Here is an 11,263-nt window from a genome sequence, read left to right as displayed (position 1 = left end):
ATAAATAATAATACGAAAGGGGATAATAAAAATAATATCGTAGGGAGGACACCAGAGCAGCTTAATAAATAACACAAGGGGGCCCCAGCAGCAAATTAGGCGTGGGGGCCCCCAGCAGCAGGGTTTGGGGGCCCCTACCAGCAGCAGGGGTTAGGGGCTCTGCGTCTCCAGCTGCTGCTGCTGCGGCTTATGCTGCTGCTGCTGCTGCTGGTACTGTGGTGTCTTGTAGAGGAGAGCTGCCGATGAGCCTCCGGGCCCTTCCGGTATCTGCTGCTGCAGCACGAACAGCAGCAGCAGCAGCAACAACAACAGCAGCAGCAACAGCGCCAGCAGCAACAACAACAACAACAGCAACAGCAACAGCAGCAGCAGCAGCTCGCTGGCGTTCTGGATTCTGCGGGGACCGCTGTTGGGGTGTACAGACAGCAGCAGCAGCAGCAGCAGCAGCAGGGCCCCTCCTTTCTGGCCAGCATGCGTTATGGAGTATTTCTGATTTATTTGCTGCTGGGGGGCCCCTCCTTGGGGCCCCCTTTAGACGGTGCTTTCGTACTGTGGGGCCCGCGGTGTCTGTACACCCCAAAGAGGGAGACACCCAGGTGCTGCCCTCTCGGCTTCGCGTTCCCCCAGAGTTTGTCTTCTCGCAAGGCCTTCCTGTCAAGCAGCAAGGCAAGTGCAGCAGCAGCAGCAGCAGCAACAGCAGCAGCAACAGCAGCAACGAGAACAGTAGAGAGAGCAGTAAAAGCAGAAACTACTTTGACGACAGCAGTAACTGCTGCAGCAGCAGCAGCACTTCATTGCGGCAGAGACAGCAGCTCGAAATGCACATGCAGCAGCAGCAGCAGCAGCAGTATTGTCTGTGTTGCATTGTGTTGCTGCAGTGCTTCTGCTGCTGTCTAGGGACTGGCCTTCTTCTGCTTACTGCAAGGCCTTAGGTGCTGTTGCGGAGGGTGCGCTGCTGCAGCGTCTGCTGCTGTTCCTGTTGCTGTTGCTGTTGCTGCTGCTGCAGCTGGTGTTGCTGCTCCTGCTGCTGGTGCACTTGCTGCTGCATTTGCTGCTTCAGCTGCGGCCTTTTCTGTTGCCGATGGATTTATTTTAGCAGTCCGTCGCCTCTGCCTTCTGCTGCTGCTGTTGCTGCTGCTCCTGTTGCTGCTGCTGCTCCTGTTGCTGCTGCTGCTGCTGTTGCTGCTGCAGGGGCCAGAGACATGGATAAAAAGGACCTGCTGCGGTTATGCCGTGTAATTGAGGCACGGCGCGGGCGGCGCTCAGCAGCAGCAGGAGTTGCTGCTGCTGCTGATGCTGCAGCACCGCCAGGGGCCTCTACATCTCAAGTGGATTCAGCGGCAGCAATAGCAGCAGCAGCAGCAGCAGCCTCAGCTCCTGAAGACCCTTTGGACCTCACGCAGCAGCAGCAGGAGCAGCAGCACATGAGCAACAACTGCAGCAGCAGCAGCAGCAACGCGGCAGAAGATGCAGCAGAGAAGAAGACGCTGCAAGAAGTGCTGCCTCATGTGGAAGGCCAGGTGACTACTGGCGCCCCCCCCAAAACCCTAAACCCTAAACCCTAAACCCTACGAAACCTCAAACCCTAGAGGAACCCATTTTTCTATTCATGGTTAGGGCGCGCTGCTGCTGCTGCTGCTGCTGCTGCTGCTGCTGCTGCTGCAGCTAGCCGCCATGCCCCTGAGGTTTACTCTGGAGGTGCTGAAGGCAACGGGAGGAGATATGCGCGTCGTTGCTGCTGTTGTGCTGATGCTGCGGGGCTCTATTGCTGCTGCACCAGCAGATCTTGCTGCTGCAGCAAGGGAGCTTGCTGCAGCTGGAGTAAATGATAAGCAGGCCTTCGGTGAATGCAACCCCTAAACCCTAAACCCTAAACCCCAGCACAAACTACTAAGCTATCTGGTTCTTCGTGGGGTGCGTGCTGCCTAGGCTGGCCGGTGCTGCTGCTGTTACTTCTGCCGCAGTTATTGCTGCTGCTGCAGCTGTAGCTGCTGCTGCTGCTGCTGCTCCTGTTGTTGCTGCTGCTGCAGAAGCCCTGGACAGAAGCTGCTCCGAATGCTTCAGCTTGTGGGGACCCACAGACCTCGCGACATTTGTTGCTGCTGCAGCAGACATCCAAGTGCTGGTGCTAAGCACTCTGCAGCAGCTTGCCGTGCATGCGCAAACTGTTGCTGCTAGTGAGGCTTTGCTGCTGCTGCTGTTGTTGCTCCTGCTGCTGTTGCTGCTGCTCGTTCAAGGTGCTGCTGCTCGTGTCTCTTCTGCTGCTGGCGCTGCTATCTCTCCTTGTGATGTTGCAGGTGTTGCTGCTGCTGTCGCTGCTGCTGTTGGTGCTGCTGGTGTCTCTGCTGCTTCTTCTGGTGTCTTTGGTGCTACTGCTGCTGCTGCCTTCTTAAGTTGCTACTACTGCTGATCCCGCTGCTGCTGCTGCTGGTTCTGCTGCTGCAGAAGCGCCGCTTGAGGCCCTCGCGCAGCTGCTGCTCGGCTGTCTCCGTCTCCAGCGTGTCCCTCAGTCTCTTCGCTCTGCTGCAGCAGCGCGGCTGAACGCGCTTCCCGACAACGCGCAGCAGCAGCAGCAGCAGCAGCAGCAGCAGGAACTGCAGCAGCAGCAGCAGCTGCTGCTGCACAAAGAAGTAGGGGGGATGTCGCCTGGTGGTGCTGCTAACCTCATTACAGCAGCAGCCCTCCTTAAGCTGCTTCTACCTAAGAACACTATGGTGCGCAGTCCTTTGTTGCTTCTGCTGCTGCTGCTGCTGTTCCTGCTGCTGATGCCGCTGCTGTGTTCTTCTGTTTATGCTTGCTGCTGCTGTTGTTGGTGGTGCCTTCGCCTACTGACTGCACTGTTATCAACGTTTCTGCAGCTGCCAGCGGTTGCATGTGCTGCGTTTTGCTGCTGCAGCAGTTGCTGCTGCAGCAGGCCCCACCGGAGCTGCTGCCGCTGCAGCAGCTGGCGAGGCTGCTGGGGGCCCTCTTGCAGCTATCAGGAAAAGGGCTTCAGCTGCCTCTCTCCTTTTTGCTGCGTGCGGCTAACGTTGCTTCCTTACGGATTGCCCCCGTCGTGTTGCAGTGCATGCAGCAGCAGCAGGAACAGCAGCAGCAGCACCAGAATAAACTCAGCGACTTGGCAGGAACAGCAGCAGCGCTCGATATATCCAGCTGCTGCACTCTCCTCCATGCATTTGCATCAGCTGCGGCAGCAGCAGCAAATTCTTCGGGGGATGATTTGCTGCTTCCTCTCGTCTCGGTCCAGAGGCTGCTGCAGGCTTACTACGTGCTGCAGCTGCAGCAGCAGCAGCAACAGCAGGTGTATCGACAGTCGCTGGTGGACTACCTGAAGTCCCAGCAGCTAGCTGCAGCATCTTGTGGCTTGTTAGGGACAGTAGCGGGAGCAGCAGCAACTGCAGCAAAACCGACAGCAGCTGCTGCTGAACCCTCAGCAGCATTGGCTGCTGCTGCTGCTTCAGCAGCAGCAGCAGCTTCTGCTCCTGCAGCAGCAGCAGCAGCAGGTTCTGCTGCTGACGCAAAAATCGACATCCCCTTTAGGGCCTCTGCCAGTAGGTGGGCGTTTAGAGACGAAGACCTCAGCCAGGAGCTGCTGATGCTGCGAGACAGTTTGCTACGTGCTGCTGTTGCTGCTGCTGCTGAAACTGTGACTGCAGCAACAGCAGCAGCAGCACCAGCAGCAAAAGCTGTAGACTCTATCTTGTCAGCAAATGGTGACCTCTGGCGCCGTGCTGCTAATACGGAGACACTTCGTCAGATTATTGGGAGCTTTTTAAGGCAGCAGCAGCAGCAGCAGCAGCAACAGCAGCAACAGCAGGGTTTCTCGTTGCGGCAGCTTGTGTCCCTTGCCTACTCAGTGGTGAGCGACAGATTGCCGCTGCCGCTGCTTACTGTGAAAGTTAACCCTAAACCCTAAATCCTAAACACTAAACCCTAAACCCTGAATGCTTGCGTCTTTGGGGTTTGCAGGGATCCACCTCGCTGTTAGCTGCTGCTGACGGGGCTTTGCATGCGTCTCCCTTCTTCCAGTGCCGCCGTGGAGTGGAGGCTCCAGCTGCTGCTGCTGGTGCATTTGTTGCTGCTGCTGCTGCTGCAGCAGCAGCAGCAAATGCAGCTGCACTAGAGCTTCAGTGCGGTGTTATGAATGCCGTTGCAGCGGCACTGCATCAGCAGCTGCAGCAGCAGCAGCAGCCGGTGCTGCCGCCTCCGAGGACAACTGCCGAAGCGCTGCAGCAATACGTAAGGCCTATGCTTCCCGTGCTGCGTCTGCTGCTGCAGGTGCAGCAGCAGCGGCAGCTGCTGCTTGTGCAGGTTATGTGGGTGGCTTAGCTGCTGCAGCCTGTCTCCTTGTCTGTGTCTCCTCCAGGTCGTCAGCAGCTACTGTCTCCGCATCCTTTCCATCCGTGTGGCTCAGGGGGCCCCCGGGCCTTTGGGGGGCCCCCCAGCCTTGCAGCTGAGAAGCCTCAGGGTTGAGCGAGAACTGGCGGCGATGCTGAGAGGCAGAGGAGTCTCTAACACAGTGAGACGCATGGTGTTAGGGTTTAGGGTTTAGGGTTTACGCTTTAGGGTTTGCAAGCTTAGGGTTTATCCTTTTGAGGACTCTGGGCTGATGCCGTTTCGGCAGGTGGAATAGGAAAGGGATTAGGGTTTAGGGTTTAGGGTTTAGGGTTTAGTGTTTAGGGTTTTGGGTGTAGCAGAAAGGAGCCAAAGGGACAGATAAGAGTGTCTCCTTTTGCTGCAGGTTGGGTTTGCCGTCTCTCCCTTCGTGCTCGTTGCTGCTGCTGAGACCCCCTGCAGCATAGCCTACTGCTACTTACCTCCTTCCTGTCTCTATTCAGTTGGAGAAGAAAGAGAGACAGCAATAGAGACAGAAACGGAGACAGAGACAGACAAAGAGACAGAGTTAGAGAGACAAGTAGGCAAGGAGACGGAGACAGAGACAGAGGCAGGCCTCAAGCCAGCTGCTGTCGAGGTCTCTACCAGATTAGATAGAGGAGAGACAGTTAGAAAAGGAGACAGGTTAAAAATAGAGACAGACGCGTGGGGTCTCCTCTGGGTAGGAGGGGGCCCCCGCAAGCTGCAAGGAGACACTTTAGCAGTCCTCAGGGCCCTGCAGCTGCAGGGGTGGCAGCTGCTGCTGCTGCCGCACTTTCTTTGGGGGGCCTCTTCTCCTCAGCAGCGAGCAGAGGCCCTCTGGAGAGCCCGAAGAAGGGCTCTAGAACAAAAAATGTAGAGCAGCTGCAGCAGCTGCTGCTGCTGCAGCACGTGCAGCAGCAGCTGCTGCTGCTGCTTTTGCACGGACAGACTTGTCTGCCTTGAGGCAGAGTAATATGTTTGTTTGCCTGCACTGGCAGTTGGTTTGCTGCTGCGTATATTGTCTTTCTTGTCTTTGTTTGTTTGGGTTGCGTTTAAGTGAAGTAAATAAGAAGAGGAAGTCGCTGAAGGCAGCTGTGTGCATTGATGGTGGCTTAGAGACTGAAGAGCAAGAAGAGAGACAAGACAGCGAGAAGAGAGACAGAAGAACAAAACAAGTTAAAAATTAAATTAAAACGACGGCAGCAGGATTCGAACCTGCGCGGGCAGAGCCCAGTGGATTTCGAGTCCACCTCCTTAACCACTCGGACATACCGCCGACTTCGTCTACTCTTCAAGCCATTCCGTGTTTAGGGTTTAGGGTTTAGGGTTTAATCTGCTGCTGCTGTTTCCACTGCTATTTATAAAGACTCAGGGGGCAGCAGCGCAGCAGAGCGGCGCTATATGTATACCCCGAAGAGGGGTAGGCAGCAGGCCTGCTGAGGCAGCAGCATGAAGTTAAATGCAGCAGCTATAGATTTGTTTAAAACTAGTTTGTGCAGATCTTTGTTGCGGGCCGAGAGCGCAAGGGCATCGCCATACCTAATCTTCTGCTAAAGTCTGAGAGGCCTGTCAGCAAGTGCTGCAAGGGTGGCGAAATGAGGCAGGCGCCTCCACCCGCCGTATGGTTAGCTGTCACTAGCTAAAGCTAGCTGTAGCTAGCTGTAGCTTGGTAGCTACGGCTACCAACCTGTAAACCAGAGTGTACGTGAATATGCTAATTAGAAACGACGGCGCATGCAGGAGGCTGAGGGCTTTATCGCGAGGTGTATAGGCACTGTCTGCTCATTTAACATAGACGCCTTATGTAATGTAACGTGGGATCCGTTCCCGCTGCTTTTGTTGAGAGGTGTGGGGCCGTACACCGCTGAGTTTGTCCGGTAGCTCAGCATACACCCGACGGAGCTGCGTAGAGGCTGCAGGGAGCTATTTAGTATTTCGTTTGTAATTAAAGACAATTTAAATGTTTTAATTGAATAAATTAATGATAAAGAGTCAAGAGAACAGCGGCAAACCCTTGGAAGTCACCCCCCTGACCGGTGGTGCGGCGGTGCGGTGTACGTACACCGCACCAACGGCCCACCTCTCCTGCTCTTTGCTCAAGACAAGCGAATATTATATTTGTTTAAATTAAAATATTTATATATTTTAATTGAATTAATTCGTCTTTCATTTATTATCGCCAGACGGCAGCCAGCTGCATCAGGGCTGCAGGGCCCCGGAGCTAGCGACTATGCAGAAGCAACAAGGGGGGCCCCCTAGAGCGAGTGTGATGGTGTCGTTTGCTTATTATAAATATATATTAAGTGTTTACTTTATAAAAACAGGTGGAAATTTGTAATTGTCTATTTGAATTCAGGTGTACAGACACCTGAGCGCTGCTGCTTTCGGGTGCGTCAGCACTGTATATAAGGCAGTTTGTTTGCATTGTCTGTGCAGTGTACGTACACTAGGTCAGCTGCATCTTCTTTTCTTTCTTTTCCCTCGTCTCGTGCTTTTCCTTTGTCTTTTTAAAACAAAGTATTGGCCTTTAGAAGACTCAACCTCATGGGCTCAGCTGCGAGGTGCTGCAGCTGCCTATACACCCGACCGCTGCTGCAGCTTCACGTCGGTCGCAGCGCTGCAACGCTCGGAAGTTCTTCGCTGTCTGTACACTCGCCTGTCCTAGTAGCAGCATCAGCTGTTGCTGCAAAGCCAGCAGCAGCAACAACAGCAGCAGAAGCAGTGACAGCAGCAGCATCAGCAAAAACAACAGCAGGATGGAAGGAGTCTACCAGAGCATTGCCCTGGCCCTATCAACTTCCATGTTGTAAGAGGGGCCCCCGAGGCCCCACAACAGGGTGGGGGCCCCTTAGGGGCCCCCATCCGCTCACAGCGAACAGAGGGTATACAGCCAAAGGGCCCCAGGTGTCTCTGGGTTTGCGGTATTTCTCTCGAGTTGCTGAAGCCGAGACAGTAATAGGGGGGCCCTCTGAGGGGCCCCAGGGGCCCCCTTCAGGGTCTGCGAGGCCCCCTCAGAAGCTGCAAACCCTGGATGATCTGCTGCAAGAAGAGAACACCCTCAGCGGCCTTTTTGAAAGCTACAACAATGAGTAAATAGGCCTCAAACCCTAAACCCTAAACCCTAAACCCTACACCCTAGTATTAGAAGGATGGCAGTCTATCGTGTTGTTTATCTGCATGCAAAGCAGCAGAAAAGCAGTTTTAGATGTGTGGTTTTGGGGTGTACGTACACCGCAGGAGGCCGCTGAGCTCGTTGCTGCCTCTGCAGCAGCTGCAGAGGGGTGCTTCAAGAGGGAGAGAGCTGCAGCAGGAAGGGGTTTTAAGTTGGGGGATGTCCCCTCAGGTGTCTAGGCAGGTGTCTATTCAGAGACTAATGCCTTCTATAGGCAATTGCATTTCTTTTAGAGAGTTTCTTTCGTCGTGGGCTGCAACAAATGTTCTTATTCAATCTCGTAAAACCCCAAACCCTAGGGCCCTTCAACTTATGCATAATATTCCCCTCAGCAAAGGTAACTACTCTAAACCCTAAACCCTAAACCCTAAACCCTAAACCCTAAATGGAGAAGCTTCACATAAACACACAGGGTGGTGTTGCTGTGGCAACGCACACGCTTCCTAGCGGTTATAGCCTAGGGTTTAGGGTTTAGGGTTTAGGGTTTATGGTTTAGAGGGTTTGTGCTTCAGCTGTAGAAGCCCTCGTAGCCAACACCCCGTCTCTGTACTTCAGCATCGGCGACTTCTGTCAGGCACTAGAGCCGCTGCTGCTGCAGCAAGGGGGCCCCCCAGGGGCCCCTCAGGGGGCCACTCAGGGGGCCCGTGGGGGCCCCCCTGCCGCAGCGGGTACTGCGCAGTGGGGGGATCGCCAGGAAGTTCGAAGAGCGCTTGAAGGTGTGGCAGCGAAACCCTAAACCCTAAACCCTAAACCCTTATAATGGTTTCCTGCATTGAGGCTGGAAGAGGAGACAATTAGAAACAGCAAAGGAGACACCAAGGGGTGTTGCTGTATCTTGGGTACTGCGTTTGAACGGCTGTTGCTTTACTGCCCAACCCTAAACCCTAAACCCTAAACCCTAGACTCTCAAGGCAGGTATTTGTTTGCATGTTTGTCATTCAGAGGCCTTTGAAGAGATGCAGGGAAGCCGCTGTGGAGCAGCAGATGCCCTGGAGTTGCTGTTGGGGTTGTCGCGGTACTGCAGTGTCGATACAGCTGACCGCATCAAAGGTGCCTATACACCGCAGAAGACAGAGACACTCAAAGCCAACGTATAGACGCAGAGACAGATAGAATAACAGAGACAGATAAAAAGCAGAGACAGATATAAGGACAGAGGCAGATATAAGGACGGAGACATATATATACATAGGTGAATATATATGCATGAATATATGCTTATATATATATGTACATATATATATATATATATACATATATATACATGCAGATATAAAGACACAGACATATATAATATATATGTATATTATATGAATACATACACATGCAAATAAATATATATATATATATATATATATATATATGTATATGTATATATATATATATATATATGTATATGTATATGTAAAGAGACAAATCTGAGGACAGAGACATAATAGAGACAGCCACAGAGAGACTGAAGCAGAGAGGAATGCAGGGACGAGACAGAGATGAAGAGACACACAAACAAAGAGAGACGAAGCAAGAGACAGAAGAAGAGAGAGCTATAATAGACAGAGACAGAGACAGAAGCAGAGACAGACACTCAAAAGGAGACACTTAAAGAGAGACCCACAAAGAAGTGCAGCAGCACGTACAAGCCAAAACCATAGAAAGAACTGCTGCACCAAGGCAGCACAGCTTAGGGTTTAGGGTTTAGGGTTTAGGGTTTAGGGTTTAGGGTTTGCGCTGCAGCCTGCTTCGCACTATTCGACAAAGAACATCGGGGCCGCCTGAACTTTTTTGTTGTTGCTGCCGTCTTCCACCACCTCCACCGGAGTGCCTCTTCAAACCCTAAACCCTAAACCCTAAACCCTAGCTTCTAAACCCTAAACACTGGGCTGTCTCTCTTTTCCGCATCATATAAAATTAGCGGGCAAAGGGTTTAGGGTTTAGGAGCTTAGTGTGTTGCGTGTGTTGCTCCCTTTCTGCTGCTATAGGGTTTAGGGTTTAGGGTTTAGGGTTTAGGGTTTAGGAGCTGAGTGTTTACTTGTGCAGTGCTGCTGACGCCTTCTATCGTTGACAAATTCCGTAGGGCCCAAATCTCCTTTGAGAATGTGAGAGCTCCGCTCGCTGGGGTGTATCTGCACCTCTTTTTGTTGGGTCTTTAGCTGCACATACACCTCAAAAAGACGTGCAGATATGTGGTGCATATGGATGAATGTATGCACATATAAATGTATATATATATATATAATATACACTTTGTTTAGCTGCAGAGCATATGCATTAAATGCTTGCATATTGTCTATGCTTACATATTAATACATGCATATATATATATATGAATATATATATATATATATATATGTATATTTATGTACAGCTTCTTAATTGACTTATCTAATGCGTTAGTGCATAATGCTTGTGCATAGAAATGCGTTTAGAGGCTTTAAATGCATGGGGGGTGCCTTGAGGTGTCTGTACACCTGAATGCGTGCAGGTTGATGACTTAGCGCTGGCTAGCGCTGTTGATTTGTTTAAAGGGAAATATCATTTTCTTACAATCTCGGGAGGCAGCTGCTGCACCCATCAAGGCAGAACAGCAGCAACAAGAGCAACAGCAGCAGCAGCAGCAGCAGCAACAGAAGCGCCCCCACCCGCAGCAGCAGCAGCAGCAGCAGAAGCAGCAAAAGCAACTGCTGCAGCAGCAGCAGCAGCAACTGAATGTGCACGCAAAGAGCTCTTTGTAGACACCGCAGAAGAGCCGTGGAAAACAGCTGCTCATTATGCGGGCCTAACTCTTTCCTTTGAGGAGTTTGCGCAGGAGTAGGTGGGGGTTAGGGTTTAGGGTTTAGGGTTTAGGGTTTAGGGTTTAAGGTTTAGGGTCTTGGGTGTACTCGAGAATGTGTTGAACTGGTCTTCTGCTGCTGCTGCTGCTGCTGCTGCTGCTGCTGTTCAGGTGTAGAGACACCCCGAAGGAGGCGTCAATCAATGCAACATCTTTGCTGCGGCTGCCCCTCATTGTCGCTCTCCGTGGCTTGTATTAACAAGTCTAGCTAGCTAGAACCTCCCCCAGCCAGCTAGCTAGCTAGCTAGCTAGCTAGCTGAAGACGGGTAGCCTGCTTGCTGCAACAGGATGTGCAGCGGCTGGTGGCTAGCCAGTGCCCTTACTCGCCCCTTGACCTGGAGCCTGGTTAGCTAGCTAACGAGCTAGCTAGCTAGGGTCCAGCTAGCTAGATAGCTGGGGCCTAGCTAGCTAGCTTATTAGCTATCTAGGCTCCAGGCTGGCTAGCTAGCCAGCGTTGAGCTAGCTCTGGCTGAGTCTTTCTGTTTGTCTCTCCTTCTTTCTTTGTCTCTCTTTCTTTATCTCTCTTCGTTGCTTTCTTTTTTTGTTTTTGTTTGTTTGGGGCTTCGGCTGTCTGTCTCCTTTCGCCTCACGCGCTGTATACAGAGACAAACGGCCCCCTCTTCTTCCATGCACACGCATGCACGCACATGCAAAATATATACGTATATATGTAAGTATATATATTTATACTTATTTATATATAATATATACACATTTATATATGTATATATAGACTATCTATATACTTATATATATATATATATATATTTATGTGCGTGCATGCACTTACCTCTCCATTTACAGCTGTGTATTTCTGTGTGCCTGTTCACTTAAATGTGCATAGTATATTTGTATTTGTATATATATATATATATATATTTATATATATTTATATATATAAATAT

The 11,263-nt window shown here is 51.6% G+C and overlaps 2 protein-coding genes across 2 annotated transcripts; both read left to right on the top strand.

Moving 5' to 3' along the window:
• Positions 1–242: 242 nt before the first annotated feature.
• EAH_00031640 (hypothetical protein, conserved) lies at positions 243–5,233 on the top strand (the record flags this gene model as incomplete). Its single annotated transcript, XM_013392388.1, has 10 exons — positions 243–765; positions 879–947; positions 1,192–1,520; positions 1,666–1,843; positions 1,965–2,177; positions 2,446–2,714; positions 2,897–3,859; positions 3,970–4,239; positions 4,367–4,519; positions 4,742–5,233. 10 exons carry the CDS (start codon positions 243–245, stop codon positions 5,231–5,233), a joined length of 3,459 nt encoding a protein of 1,152 aa, XP_013247842.1.
• Positions 5,234–7,840: 2,607 nt separating this feature from the next.
• Positions 7,841–10,557, top strand: EAH_00031630 (hypothetical protein, conserved; the record flags this gene model as incomplete). The annotated part of the gene is made up of 6 exons (XM_013392387.1): positions 7,841–7,865; positions 8,041–8,244; positions 8,471–8,578; positions 9,566–9,624; positions 10,011–10,336; positions 10,470–10,557. 6 exons carry the CDS (start codon positions 7,841–7,843, stop codon positions 10,555–10,557), a joined length of 810 nt encoding a protein of 269 aa, XP_013247841.1.
• Positions 10,558–11,263: the final 706 nt, after the last annotated feature.

This window comes from Eimeria acervulina, genomic scaffold, assembly GCF_000499425.1.
Source record: "Eimeria acervulina Houghton genomic scaffold, Eah_scaff300, whole genome shotgun sequence".
NCBI lineage: Eukaryota > Apicomplexa > Conoidasida > Eucoccidiorida > Eimeriidae > Eimeria > Eimeria acervulina.
This window is presented reverse-complemented; position numbering and strand designations above follow the sequence as displayed.